The following is a 16003-nucleotide window of genomic DNA, read 5'->3' as shown; positions in this document are numbered from 1 at the left end:
ATTTGGAATTTAAACTGGTGAAATATCTTAGCAGAAGGTTCAAGCTAACCTATGTGTGAAAAATGACAAATCCAAGTATGTTATAACTTTCAATTTACCACTATACTCTCTAAATGTCCACCTTAGAATTTAAAAGTTAACGTCTGCATTAAATACCTTTTATAATAGACCAATTAAATAGGAAAAATGATAGCAGGTGGTGGATTTATTACAAATGACTAAATCAGGAAACCTGTACAGCAAATGAGAGAAATGCATAGGTAATCTTAACATTAAAAAAAAAACGATGAAGGAACATAAATGGTTGCAAAAATGACACACAGAAATACTAACTTAAGCTCAATACACTGCAAGATCACTTTCTCCTAAAATATAAAAGCTACCCATGTTAAAAGACAATTGAAATAAGCAATTACAATAAAGGAATATCTGTCTGTCTCCAGGATATGGTTATTTTAGTAGAAATCACTTTTTTTATAAACTGAAAAAGGATGAAGAATGGGCAAGTTGGTGATGTTCTTGGTAGGCCAAAAGATTCTTACAGGTGCTCCTTCCTTTTACTTAATGGTGTTACGTGGTATCATCCCAGGAGAGTATTTGAGATTTCTAACTGCAGCAATGAGTTTTCAAACTGTTAAAATCAGGAATTGGCAAACTTTTTCTTTAAAGGGCCACATATCAAATATTTGAGGTTTTGCGGACCAGACGGTCTCTGCTGCAACTATTCAACTCTGCTATTGTAGCACAAAGGCAACCACAGAAGCAAATGGGTGTGGCTTTGTTTCAATAAAACTTTATTTACAAAAACAGGTGGGGGCCAGATGTGGTTTGCTGACCTCTGCTATAAATCATCATAATCCTTGGAAAGTGACTTTATTAATTAAATCTTTTTGAAAAGATACTTCATTATATTGAAACATTAGATCTGTTTGGAATGGTCTCTGAATTCTTTTTCTTTTTTTGACAAATGTACTTATATCCTATTACTTTAAACTGCAATAGAGATCTTAGGTGCTGTCAAACTCTAAATTCCTACGATTTCCAGTATCACCAACAAGATAATAGCATGCAATTAATCAGCATAACTAAAAGTGATCTTTGGAGATATGACAGCTCTGCTGGGCATATAGGATAGATAAGAGTAAAAAGGTTAAGCAGATGTTCTAATGTAAATTGAAGTGAAGAAATGCTATAAAGACACATGGAAGCATAATTTGCTGTAGCTATGAAATAGTAAGCAACAGCAGCAAACAGATCAATTTGAGCAGGGAGGGGCAGAGCAAGTCACTTCTTCCGAGCAACAGTGATTGATAATTGTACTGTGCAAAGTTCTTTCAGCTACAAACCAAAGAGTTCTTCCAAGGTACCCAGTGTGTAAAGAATCGCTGATCAGTCTGTCACATCTACACACAGAGATAACCCAGTCATTACAGAGTAATAATGATGTATTAACCAGGAAACCATGATACAGTGTGCCTTGTAATAAATGAACAAGAGAACTTCCTTGCTTTCACAGGAGCCTTGGCTTCATTTTTCATCTGTAAAATAGGGCATGGGCAAAATAATCCCCTCCTACATCTCAGTTTAAGATCTGCTGAAAATCTGAATTTCTAAGCAGAATGGTGTAATGAACAAATTTTGTCTTATAATTCCAAGACAAGAGTGAGTATTCCTCAGAGGACAAATAAGTGAAGGAAAAGAAATATAATTTTCTGCTGAATTTGAGACTGAATTTAAGGGCTGCTTCAGTGACTTTTAATCTGGGATGCTCAGATGCAATATTTCCTGCACTTTCTTAAGTGAGAAGGGCCCTTAAAGGCATTCAGTAAAAAATAAGGATGGCAGTATGCCACAAATCAAACAGCACAGGAGAGATTCCTGCTTTCTATCTCTGTGAATTTGCTACTTCTCGTCATCTCTTATTAAGTGATATTATACAGTATCTGTCTTTATGAGCCCTGCTTATTTCATTGAACATGTTTTCAACATTCTTCCATGTTTCATCATGTCTCATAACTTCATTCTTTCTTATGGCCGAATAATATTCCATTGCATTCATGTACCACATTTTGTTTATTCATTCATTCGCTGATGGATACTTGGGTTTTTCTACCTTTTGGCTATTGTGAATAATGCTGCTATAAACATTGGTGTACAAGTATCTGAAACCCTCCCTGCTTTCACTTTCTTTGGCTATAAACCTTGAAGTGTAATTGCCAGGTCATATGGCAATTCTATATTTAACTTTTTGAGGAATCGCATGTTGCTTTCCACAGTGGCTGCATCATTTTACATTCCCGCTAACAATGCATTAGAGTTCCAATTTCTCTGTACCCTCTCCAACAATTGTTATTTTCTGTTTTTTGTTTTTTTTTTTTAAATAATAGGCATCCTTGTGGGTATGAATGGTATCTCATTGTGGTTTTTATTTGCATTTTTATTTGCTACTGATGTTGATCATCTTTTCATATGCTTATTGGTCATTTGTGTACCTTCTTTGGAGAAATGTCTGTTCAGGACTTTGCCATGTTAAACTGGTTGTTTTTTATTGCTGCATTGTAAAAGTTCTTCATGTGTTCTGGATATTTGATATATGGTTTGCTACAATTTTCTCCCTTTCTGTAATAGGTTATCTTTTCACTTTCTTGATAATTTCTTTTGATGCATACAAGTTTTAAATTTTGATGAAATCAAATTTATTGTTTTTTATTGTTGTTGTTACTTGTACTTGCTGCATTCCAGGTCATGAAGATTTGCTCCTATGTTACCTTCTAAGAGTTTCACAGTTTCAACTCTTCTTTTAGGTCCTTGATCTACTTTGGGTTGATTTTGCATATGGTATGAGGTAGGGGTCCAACTTTATTCTTTTACATGTGTATATCCAGTTTTCCCAGCGCAATATGTTGAAGAGACTATTCTTTCCCCACTGCATGTGCTTAGCACCCTTGTTGAAAATCAACTGGCCATAGATGCATAGTCTATTTCTGGGCTTTTAATTCTGTTCCATTGATCTATTTGTCTATCTATATGCTTTGCTCAATTTGTAGGACAATTTGAAACATGGAGGTATGAATCCTCCAACTCTGTTCTTTTTCAAAATTCTTTTGGTCCCTTTCTGTTCCATATAAATTTGAGGATCAGTTTTTGCACTTCTGCAAAGAAGGCTGCTAGAATTTCGATAGGGATTCCATTGAATTTGTATAATGCCTTGTATTATAGTGACATTTTAACAATATTAACTGTTTCTATCCATGAACTCAGGCTGATAACTTAAGAGAAGGGGACAACAGTGGAAGCAAGAAGTAGGATGCTATTGCAATGATTCAGGTGAGAAAAGATGCTGGCTCAGACCAGGGAAGTTGTGGTGAAGGTGGTGAGAATTGATTAGATTCTTAAAGGCTGGAGCAGACAGGAACTGCTGATGAAATGGATGTAGGATATTATAAAAGAAAGAGAGGAGTTATAGTCTTCAAGATTTTTGGTCAGAGCATAGGGACAGATAGAGTTGCAGTATACTGAGATGGAGAAGACTAGGAGAGAGCTGTTTGGGGACAGAAATCAGTAATTTGGTTTGGGACATGTTAAAGTGTGAGATTCCTATTAGACATCAAAATGGGTATGTTAATGATGGTGATAATACCTAACACTTATCTACCACAGCAGGCTCTTTTGTATACTTTGCTTACACTTACTCATGCAATTCTCAAAACAATCGATGAGGTAGATATTAATATTATCCTTTTTCTGTAGATGAGGAAACTGAGGCACAGAATAGTTAAGAATTTTTTCTCAAAGTCAAAAAGCTAGCAAGTGGATGAGCCAGGATTAAATGCAAGCAATCTCCAGAATCTGTGCCCTTGACCACCATGTTATACTTCCTCTAAGTCGGAAATTCCATTGTAGAGTTCAGAGGAAATGTCTGGAGGTATAAATTTTAAAGTCATCAGCATACAGATGGAATTTAAAGACCATGGAGAGGTACAGCAGAGAAGAGTTCACAGACAGAGGAGTGGGCAGTGATAGAAGGGGAAAACCAGGAGAGTACGATTCCAAGTGAACAGAATGTTTCAAGGGGGAGGGAGAGTGGGATCAGTGTGTTGAATTGCTGCTGACAGGTGAAGTAAGCTGACAGAATCATCAACATAGTAATATAAAAAAAGTTTTGGTAAGAGGAAGTTTGGTGGAGCAGTGGGGGTGAAGGTCAGATTGAATGGGTTCAATAGAGGAAGACAGGGCAGGAACTGGAGATACCAAGAAGAAACTTTTTTCTTAAAGACTTTTTTTTTAATGCTAACAGAATGATCCTCTAAAGAAAGAAAACCTGTTTAAGGAGGAGAGAGGAAATAGCATTGCTGGAATAAGAGCTGAAATAACAAGAAATTTAGCGGAGGTGTTGGCCTCTGCAGGGAGCACAGATAGTTCTTTCCTTGAATAGGAGGGAAAACAGTATATGCAGGTAGGTGGATAGATGTGGTGGTTGGCACATGTGAAAGTTTTCTTTTGACTGATTCTATTTTCTCAGTAAAGTAGGAAGAAAGGTCATCAGCTGAAAGAGAGAAAACAGTAAGAAATACTGGAGATTATAGGAAAAAAGGAGGCATCTAGAAATGACAGTAAATGGGTGTAGGAACCCCGGGCCCAGGGCCTTCCCCAAGGCCTTGAAGACTGCACACAGCAGCTTGCATGACCTAGGTTGGTTAAGGTTTGACCTACTCTCCTTGCAGGATCAGGCCTAAATGTAATCTATAGCTTACCTCCTCCCTGAAACTCCCTGAGATACTATTATCTACACAATAACCTATAATCCTTCCCCCTTCCCTGATCCCTCCCTATGTCACAAGACCACAACCCCATCCCCCTCTCCTGCCCAGGCTTGCTTATGCTCTCATACCCATTGGAATGTCTTTGTCCTAACCCTTAAAAACCACTCTCTGGCACCCCCTGCTTTTGCGGAGTATCTACAAACCAAGCTCTGAACTTACTGCCATTCAGAGCAGCTGACTTCCATTTCCTTGTAAGTAAGCCCTGAATAAAACTTCATGCCTCAGAACATAACTAGAGTCTTCTTTGGCCTCTCAGCAGCAAAGGCCCCCTTGGGCTGTGACAATGGGCTAAGAAAATGTAGACTGTCTTGTTGATCCTTCTATCTCAAAAGCTAAGTATAGACTCTAACATGTTCTAGACACTGTGATTTGCTAAATAAATTAATAATTTCTCATTTGATGGTTTATGATATATAGTACCTGTTCAAACAAGAAAGTTCAATTGCTAATCCTCTGACCAGGGAACTAGTACATAATTTAAATCTTATTATACGATATATTCTCCAGCTTGGTAGAGACAAAAGACTACCACCACTAATCTATCCATGCTTTTTGCATAAAGTTTTTTGTCAGCCGCAGATGGAGTCAAAATAATTTTTTCTAGAAGTCTCTAAAGCAATGTTAATAAAATCATCTAAATATTTTTCTAAGCCAGAGGTTTGGGAACCACTGGGCTTTCATGAATACAAATAGAAAAAGATAATTCTGATTTTTTTTTTTTTAATCTAGAAGAGGTCAGTGACCAAGGCATTTAACATCCACTGATCATGGAAATATAATGATACTAAGAGTGAACAGAAATTGTGTGATTACTCTCAGGACTATATTTTTTGTTCAGGAATTTTTTATAACATACTTCAAAAGGAGAAATAAATCAAATCCTGAAAGACGCATCTAATAAAATACACAAGACGGTAAATGGGCATGGGAATTCAAAAAGCAAGAAGGAAGAAAAGGGAAGAGACAAGTATTTTCCCACTTTAAAGAAAAAGATTCACTAAGTACTATTTGTCATAAGGAGAAATTTGGGAACTCTAACATAGAATGTAGATGTGAATACACTGATTCAAGATTGGAATCATAAGTATCGTGAAATGTTTTAACTCTTGAGAATTAGGTGAAAACAACACAACCACACATTACTTTCCAAACATGTACTGTTTGAAACTTAACAATTTCTAATGGTGTCATACAATAACAACTGTAAAAGCAAAAGAACTTGAAAAAAATATATTCAGCAGTACATTAAAGAATCTAGTAGAACAATGTTGAAATACTTTGGGTGATATTTATGAAGTGACAAATGGTTATCTCAAAGGGGGAAAAAAAAAAATCAGTGACATAACAGCCCAGAGACAGAGGAGGTCACAATCAGAAATGCCTACAGGGTTAGGGCAGGTGACAAAATAAGTGAGGCAACCTGAGTGTAAGGTGAATACGCAACTCAGCTTAAGCCACTGCTGCCACGTAGAAAGCCATTTGCCAGATTTTCTAATTCTCAAGAGAACTATCCTAATTTTTATATGAAAGCTCCCACTTTTAAAAATATAGGCAAATAATTAAAAGTCGTAAACTCTGTGCAAGCCATACAACACATGTTCGTGAGCAGCCTTTGGGCCCTTGAAGTGTCTAGCGTCCTCCGCATTAAACACTTCCCCTGTTCTTTACAATTAAGGAAAGCAGAGGCCAATCCTTGTGAATGAGAGAACAGCTACATGGAGTGGATAAAAAAACTTTGCACAAAATTTCAGAAAATCTTGGTTTCAGTGTAGGTTCTCTCATTTACAGCCAAGTGCTTGTTTTGAGTTTCAGTTTATTCATCTGCAAATTGCAATTTCATAAACTATCTTGTCTAATTCACTGAGCTGTTATGAGTAGTAAATTAGAAAGCAGGTCAAAGCACATCATAAGCTATAAAGCTCTATATGAATACAACTAAATGGCTTTAAAAAGCGACTGAATAATGTGGCCCAGGAACATTTCATATCTCAATTTTTAGTCAGTTACCTCACAAAACAGGAAGATAGGTTACTTAGCTCATGGGGTTCCTCAAATACATTAAAATTATAAAACCCTTTCAAATGTTAAGTGCCATGTAATTACTTGGTAATAAAGCATTTTCCTAGCATGGCGAAATTCACTAATGAAGCTGCATGTGATAACCTCTAAAAAGTTGAGTACATTCTTGGCTTTCCTAAGGCAGTCAGCAATTTAATGCAGCTAGTTAGGAAAAAGTTATTCCAGGTCCTCATTTTCTTTCTCTTTCTCTTAAAATGTTCTTAAGGCTACAACGGACTAATAACATAGTCCTGCCACAGACCCAGGTTTATCCACTTCATACTGCTAAAGCTCTGAGGCACTGCTCCCATCATTTGGTGCTAGAGAGAACAGAGAAGCTATGGGGTGGACAGGTCCAGGAAGGGACTTGGGACAAAAAAGAGGCAGTTCTCCTAGCCATGTTTCATATGTTTGTAACCAGGGCAAATAATTCTCTACTTACTTTTTTAAAAAAATGATAGAAATGCTTCTTGTTACCTGTTCTCTTTATCCTGGACCATTAAAACATATATGATGCAAAGGTTAAAAAAGTATAAAAAATTATTAGGAACTGTACTGGATAACAACTCAAACTACAATTGACCAAGCACACTTGGCAAATCAAGCCTTTTTCACCAGCCTATTTCTTGCAGATTAATGTGGAGAAGAGTTGAATAATAGCAACTGGAAAAGATTTTAAAAGCTCCAAATTAAAGTTTTTTCATTTAAAACCACATTTCTGGTAAGATTAAGAGTAATGCTTTCCCCCTCTGTTTTCCAAACACTTTGAATAATTTATTTCAATTTTTTTTTCAGTGTAAGATGTCATTTATTTTATATAAAGAATAAACACAAGTTCTATGATGTCTGATGGTATCTTGGCATGTACCTTGGTTGTTGTAACTGAAAGGAGGTTGTGTAGTGATCCTGGGTTTTGTTTTTTTCTGATTCTTGAACTGGATGGAGGTAACATGGTTTTGTTAAGTGTATGAAAATGCATCCAGCTGTATTAATATAATTTGTGCAATCTTCTGTATATAAAATATGCATCAATGTTTAATTTATTTCAATTTTAAAAATCTGTATATTAGAATAAAATTGCCCTGCCATAAAAACATTCTTTTTCCCTAATAGCATAAGAAAATAATTCTGATAGTCACATTTGTTCATGGATGCCATTAGGGAGTCACTTAACATCTTTTAAGGAAACCATCTGGGAGCTCACTAGTAGGATATAAATATTTCCAAATAAACAAAATGTTAGTTTGAACCAGTGGAAAAGATGATTCACTGAAGCTTTAACTAATAAAAAAGTAAATTCACTAGAAATAAAATCAAAAGGTAAATTACTACCTTTTAAAAGAAAGTTAGAAATAAAAGTGAGTTTCAAGGAAGCTTACTTACCAGCACCTTTTAACATTGAGTCTTTTAAACTTCACTTGTAAACAATATGAAAATGGAGTGACTGGATAGAGTAGTGATTAAGAGAGCGGGCTGTGGAGTCATATTATCTGGGTTTAAATCCTAGTTTCCACCACTTGTCATATCTGTGAATTTGGATTCAGATGACTTAACCTCTGAAAACTCAGGTTCCTCATTGTAAAGCAGGGAGTTATAAGGATTAAGTGAAATGATTCATAATTTTTTTTCTCACGCATATGAATTCATGTAGCAAAATGCAATCAAACAGCTAAGAAGCACAGTGTGACCCAGTTCAGCTACACCATACGTCCACCATGACCCTATTCCATATAGCAATGAATACTGTCACCTTGGGATTGATTTTGAAGTGAAGGCTACTTTGTTCCCTAACATCATTTTACAGCCTTCTTTTTTTTTTTTCTTTCACTTTCAATGTTTTTTTCCCTATAAACCAAAGAAATATATTCTATAATTTAGCCTCCATAGATAAGGCTGTTTTAACTAGAGTAGATATATTAAAAACTGGTCATTTGGAAGATAACTAAAATTGATCATTGTGGTGATGTGGTAATGCTTTGAGAAATTCTATTTGGGAAAGAATAAAAAACCCACAAAAAGTTCCCTTAACAATTATAGTGCTTATTTATGTGTATAGGATTAATTCTTTCTAGATATAGATCCCACATTCTAAGGACAGATTAATTTCACTTAGACTCAAAATGTCTACTAAAAATTTTATTTTTATATGTGTGGGTAAATTATTTGACTTTTTATTTGGAGAGATAGCAACTGAATTAGACCATTCAATCTCAAATCCTTTAAATTTGTTTATATTAGCATATATAATTAGCATATAAGAAGTGTAAGAGTGACCTAAACCAGAATAAGAAAATGTAAAAATGGGTTACAGCTGAAACATTTAACTGAGAAAGAAACGGAAACTATATTTATGCTTTTGAACAAATTTCCAAAATAAAACCACCTAGTAGAAAAACAACTACAATAGGATTTTTAAAGTCACATAATCTTTTAGTAATTTACATGCAGGTATCCAATGACAGTAGTTTTTTCTCCTACTGTCTCAGTCTGAATTACTTTGTAGCACTTGCTCAAAACCAAACGATGATAAATTTGGATACAAAAATGTTAGAAACCTTTGTATGACTGCATGGTATGTGAATACATCTCAATAAAAATGAATTATTAAAAAAAAAGTTAAACAGGAAAAAAAACGTTAGAAACATATTTACTTATTTTGTGGACTGTTGTCCTACATATTAATTCTAAGGGGACCTAAACATTAAACAGTCATTACTTAAAGAGCATTTACATAAAACCATTCCATATATGACAGATATTTAGTAGACTAATAATTAAGATAAGTTTTCTTAGATTAACAATCCAGGTTAAATATCATAGCATGATCCCCAATGATAAGTTTATGTACTTTTACTTGCTTCACCTGAAATTTAAATTAGATTGAAAATATGTGATAGTGTTGAATGTAAAGTCTGGGATACATTTAATTTTCACATGAATTTAATATTTCTTCCCATTTCTCTGTCGATACTGGATACTAAGTAAAATCCACTTGTTAAAGACTCACCTCACATGCTAATATGAATAGAGTTTCGCATGATCAAAAGAAATTTATTTTAACACCTACTCCTGAGAAGACGGTTAATCCTCTTTTAACCTACTTGATTCATTTACTAGACTTTCCTAGGAATCATCAATCAGCTTTAATATCAATAGATGCATAGCTAATATTATAATAACTTTCCAATTCATTAATTTCCATATATAGTAAAATCAATTCCTGTATTATAAACCAACCAAAACTGTACTACACTGTTGTCATCCTTTTTTTTTTTAATATGTCAGTGCTAAACTAGGGGTGTAACTCCTTATAAAGCAAGCATGAATGTGGCATCAAACTTACTTTTCCAAAGAAGCCTTTGAAGAACTTCCTTTCCTGGAGGAACAGGGGGACAAGTCGAGTGCTATTATTTATGGGCTAAATGTCCCAGGGTTTCATACCAATAAGCACATACAAAAGTTGGGGAAGTGGCAAAATGGGAGAAGGGGAGGAAGTGAAAGTTTTAAAGAGTTATCCATACCAGGAGTGACAGGGGAAAAGGAAGGGTGCATGAGAATGCAGGGAAACATACGGTATGGCCTAAGAATCCACAGAAAGAGTGAGAAGAAATCAGAACCTGTATTCATGCAGAGCAAGTGATTAGTTTAGTATCCTCTATTTATTTTTAAAACAGAGATTATCCAAATTTGGCAGCAGAGAAAAAGATTAGGACATAATGATTTGGTGAAATTTACCCACAATAGTGAGAAGTGAATGGAAGATTGGTTCCACATATATTTTTAATTTAAAATCAGTGGTCAACTATTGTGGAAGTCAATTAAAAAGCTAGTCCACATTAAGAATGATCATATAATTATATAAAAATGTAACATATAAGTTTCAATTATGAGTATGCATCAAGGATTTTTGTCACACCTTTTTCTCGCTGAGTTCAAGATGTCACAGAATTCTCCATACCAGGTAAGGGAAGTTCAACCATTGTCTTTCTATTTACTTATGCATTCGGAGTCAATCTGAATGTGCGTGAGTGTGGGTATGTGCACAAGAAAAACAGCTGATCAATTCCACAGCACACATGGGGAAATAACAGATATATTCTAGTCTAGACAAAGAATAAATCATCTATAAAGGACAAAAGGTTAATGTTTACTTAAATAAAAATATCTGAGAACCAACCAAATCTATGGGCTACAATTAAAATGTAAGGAATAGGGTTTTGTTTTCTTTTTAAATGCCATTTTAAATAAAGAAACTTGCATTGACACTTGTAAGTACATAATTATGGAACTATCTGGATAAGAGAAAGATAGGGAGGTATCCTACAGTCCCAGCACCTATTTTTAAGCATTAAAAAAATTATGAAAACTGATACCATTTAAAATCTGAAGAGTTTATATAAATAGGTTCTAACTTATCAAAGCTAATTTAATTTTACATTTCCTAGCCTTGGCTGAACTATACTTTAAGCCTTTACTTTTTACAATTGTCAGTTTTTAATATTGTCTAAATCTCTAAAAAAGATATAACTGTACTAAAATTTGACTCCATTATGAACACACTCAATGCTCTCAAACACTGAAGAGCTTGTTTTCCCCCCAAAGTTTTGAAAATCACAAACAGCATCAAATATTTCCACAGAATATTTTGAACGAAACCTGGAAAAACAAATAAAGTAATTCGGAACAGTTATTGTAATAAAACTAAGATTATTTCTGCTGCCAAGTTTGGTGACCCTAGTTTTGTTAGACTGTAAGTAACGATCAGCTTTCAAGGATACAGCCAAAGTTAAGCAATTCACCATTCTTGAGGGATGGAAAGGTGAAAGATCTGTTAATATTTAATTTAGTTCTCTCAAGAGAGAGTTTTCCCTCTTTTTACAAAGGATCCCAGATGTTGATGAAAAAGTTTACATGCAAAAAGCATTAAAAAGACAGTTATTAGATTAGTGAATAATATTATTTTCTTTTAAAAACAATTAAGTTATTCTTTTACCTGCTAAAACAAGAACATACATTAAAACAAATATATCAAATAGTGAATAAAAAAACAACATATTAGAAACTGGTAATACAATGAAACTAGTCTAAAACCAAGACAGAGAGGGGACAGCCATTTAAGAGATTACGGGAAAAAAAGACCTTTTAAAATGAAGGGCATCTTGGACCAGAGTCAAGCAAGATAACCAAAGGCCTGAACCACATTTTACAAAATTGACTTAAAATGGCATTACCTTCACCCTGAAACTGACTATGCCATAAAGGCATTAAAATTGGGCAATGGCCCTTTCTATACTATACTAAGTCTCAAAGTAGCTAATTATTGAAATTACATCACAAAGTAAGTGCAATGGAAATACATGAAACTAACTTTATGCACAGAAAGTAAATAAAATTTTTAAAAATATTTATGGTCTGAGAAGCGTATTTTATCAACTCTACCCTCTTGCTTAGTTACGCTATCTTTTCATTTTAAAACAGTAACTACTCTTCACATATGTAGATAACTTCCAACTGAAGTTAAGGTAATTCTAAATTTTAAGGGCTATGGTGAGGGGAACTACTTGCAAATCATCCTACTTTCTCAATTCTTCACAAATTAAAAAAGGTACTAAAATGCTATCAAGTGATAGCTTCAAGATATTGTTTTGCCACTTAAATGATATATCTGAGTTATACAGTTCTTTAAATTTATAAATTTTGGTATTCAAACTACTTCCAAAGGCTTCTTCTTTAATCCTCTGTAGGCTTATACCATTTTTATTTATTTGAAACTCTAAGAGGAAGTTATATGATCTAAAACAAATGAACAAAAAACCTCCAGAGACATAGCATTTGGCACAATATAAGCATCTGACAAAACAGGTTGTAATCCCCAGTCTTGTACTTTATTGTAGACAAAGGCTGTGGATCAAAGTTATTATAGAAAACATTTAGTCTTAAATGTTAGGGTAAGAATATAACACCTCTACATCAGGAGCTAGGTAAAGAGGAAACAGGGCTTTAAAAAAAACAGTAGTGGATGTTTGTTAGATGCAAACGGTCAGAAAAAAAGACAACTAGAAATTTTTGCATAGTAAAAATATGAAAGGAAGACAAACTTCATGAATTTTTGTGGACTAATAAGATCTGAAAAGAATAACATCCTGAAGACTTCCAATTTCTCAGTATAGCACTTAGGAAGGGTATTTAGAGTTCTATTGAGTATAATCAGGAAATTGATTAGTTACCCAATAATTCAATCTCATAGATATCTGCGTATACAAAATTACATATAACATTTGCTCCAACTTTCCTGGATAGGGTTTGTTATGTTTTAAATAACTTCTTGAATGAAAAATCCAGAAGTGGTCAATTTCCCCTCAATATTCAAAAGGTAGGTCTAGAAAAGCCATTATCAACATATATAAAACTTCCTTTTAGTCATGAAAGACCACAGGGAAATGAGGATCTTTAGAGATATGCAAAAAAATTTTGTAAATTTAAAAATACCGACCATAAATATATGGTTTTGATGATTATGAAATTCAATTTGACCACATGTTGAGAAGGACTGGATTGTTTTCTATACATTCATTCCAGAAATATGTGCCAGAAGCTGTTCTGGGTATAGGTTTAATTTTTAAACAGCAATTTGGTTCCTATTTCTGGCGAAAATAAAAACTCACTAGAATTCTACTATCTAAATGGTCCTATACCTCAAATAATTTTGTTTATAGTTTATAATCTTCTTGGTTAAAAAAAAATAAAAAAATAAAACAAAAAAATCCACCCAACTAAAAATTTAATTTTAAAACTAAACAAATAATAGTGGCTAAATATGGGATTGGAGGAGAGTTTAATTTATGCACTTTTTGGCTCATTTATATTTTATATAATAAAGAGATGTTTCCAATTAAAAGTAGGTAAAATAAAAAAAACTGAACTGTTAAGAGAATTAACTGCTATTTTAAACAACTAAATACCATTTCTCAATATCTTCTGTGCAAACTTAAACCATCTCCAGTTTTTATTTAGAGAGTGAACATTAAGCAGTATTCTGAATTTGAGTACTTTCTAAAGATGCAGTCCACACTGGACTTTTAACCAAGTTACATAAATTAGAAGATTTTAATAAATATTATCTTTAGCAATTGGTTAATACATTTCTGCCAAGGTTTTCATATAGATATTTATCTTCTTGTACTATTTTAGGAGTCCCAGTGACCAAGAAAAATCTGTTTTTCTAAAAATTTTCCAATGTAATTTGTTCAATAATTCATGCCTTCACATTGTTTGTGATGCTTAATTTGTTATATGATAAGTTCTTATATGTATACAGGGTTAATTTCAGGTCTATTTAGTCTGTTCACTGATTTGTACCTTGCTTTTAGTATCTGGTATTTAGTTTTCGGTATTATAAAATATTCTTCAATGACGAGTAACGCAAGTCAGTGCATTACTCTTATTTTTGGTGTTCTTAGCTAAACTCTTGTTTATTATTCTTCTAGATGAATTTAAAATTATTTTGTTAGAGACTGAATTATATTTCTGTTTAAACTGGTTGTAGAAAAATGGAAAATTAAATTATCTGAGGCTATGTTTAACTTGGTAATATTTTCAAAATGGACATGGCAAGTCTATAAATTAGAGTTTCATGTACCATAGCACACTGGATATAAATATCCTTAACACTAATGATGAATTGGAGAAAACAGAAAACCTAGGAAGGGCTCTAGTCATTTAAGAATTTAAATGACCAACATCTAAGGTGTGTATGTGTATATATATGTATGTGTGTGTATTGTTTTTTTTTGTTTTCTATATTTTGTTTTTAGCTCTTTGAATACTACAATTAGTTATTTTTGTCTTTCTTTTTTTCTATAACAGATTCAGGTATTTGTTCCAAAATAAAATCCACCTCTTTCTGAGTCGGTTGCTTCCTTAATTTTATATATCTTATATTAAGGTATTACAGATAAAAGAGCATATCTCCTAGAAGCAGAAACGTTTTGATTACTAAGCAAATTGAGAAAAAAGCAGACATTAGCAGCCATACCAGCAAACCCAAAGCAACAAGTATTGAATGCTGTTTGGGGCAAGGGCATGCAGAAGTAATGCAAAAAACTCTAACAGCAAACAGGGATAGGCCACAAATTGGAAAGAAGGAAGGTTATGGAGAGGGCTGTCAGAGTCTACGGAACATTTCTCAAATCTATCCAAAAAATGAAACTGAAACTTCAATCGAAACTTTTATGAATGTTGAACCCCTTCTATCATTTTATTAAATGCATAGGCATGTTCCAGGATGCATTTTATAGCATAACAGGCAAAGTAAACATTATTTATCCTGGAAAAGGGCTCTCCACTTCAAGTATGCTGATGTTTATACAAAAGTCAGTGAAAGGAGATTGTTTATGTTAGAGAGGTACAGAGAAGAAAACTGGGGGTGAACGTACAAGGGAAATAGGAGTTAAGAGAATAATGAGAGCGAAGACTCCCCCCCCCATATCAAAACCTCACTGGCAATTACACAGATAATCTCTATCTTCTACTTTTTCCTGGAAAGTTGTTTCTTATACTAGATTTAAAATCAGGAATTTATAACCCAGTTATCACAGTCAGATTATTAAAACACTAACTGGAATAGTTTTATTCCTGGTTTTAGAATATTATTCTGCGATCAAGTTTTGTACCATTTGTTTAAAGTGATTCTGAATTAAAAGTACCTTTTGGACAACATCTGGCCTAAGTTGAAGAGGTTGGTCTTTGTAATTTATGCCTTTAGAATGAGCACATATCTTTTGCTTTAGGGGAAATACTTCTTACTGGATACTGGCTACTAAAATTTATTAAGCAAAATCTTTTAAGAAAAGAGAGCATATAATCAAAACTGATGACCATCAAATACATACAGCTTTCAATCTTTTTACGGCATCTTCACAGATGTGCATTCCTCTTGATTCATCAACTTCTACATGGCCGAGGTACTGTGGAAAGAAGAAAGAAGTTAGGACTACTGCCATTATGTTTATTGACTAGTTACTATGTGGTAGGCATTAGGTGGTAGAAAATGGAATATTACAATTCCTGCACTCATAGCTATTATAGAAAAGTTAAGGAACTCACAGCCATTGTAGAAGAGT

General features: G+C 33.8%; 1 protein-coding gene across 11 annotated transcripts in view; it reads right to left on the bottom strand.

The window, feature by feature from the left end:
• The window catches only part of NUMB (NUMB endocytic adaptor protein), a 260763-nt gene that overhangs the window by 28623 nt on the left and 216137 nt on the right, over positions 1–16003 (bottom strand). For 6 of the 11 annotated variants that reach the window (XM_037832342.1, XM_037832343.1, XM_037832344.1 and 3 more), the window contains 2 exons: positions 15773–15847; positions 10225–10260 (listed from right to left, as the gene is read on the bottom strand). In XM_037832342.1, the coding sequence (XP_037688270.1) occupies positions 10225–10260; positions 15773–15847 (111 nt within the window). The remainder of the gene's footprint in view (positions 1–10224; positions 10261–15772; positions 15848–16003) is intronic. The other 5 variants (XM_037832349.1, XM_037832348.1, XM_037832352.1 and 2 more) reach the window with 2 other exon arrangements.

Source organism: Choloepus didactylus, chromosome 4, assembly GCF_015220235.1.
Source record: "Choloepus didactylus isolate mChoDid1 chromosome 4, mChoDid1.pri, whole genome shotgun sequence".
Classification (NCBI taxonomy): Eukaryota; Metazoa; Chordata; class Mammalia; order Pilosa; family Megalonychidae; genus Choloepus; species Choloepus didactylus.
The sequence above is the reverse complement of the archived record's forward strand: the minus strand, read 5'-3'. Positions and strand labels throughout refer to the sequence as shown.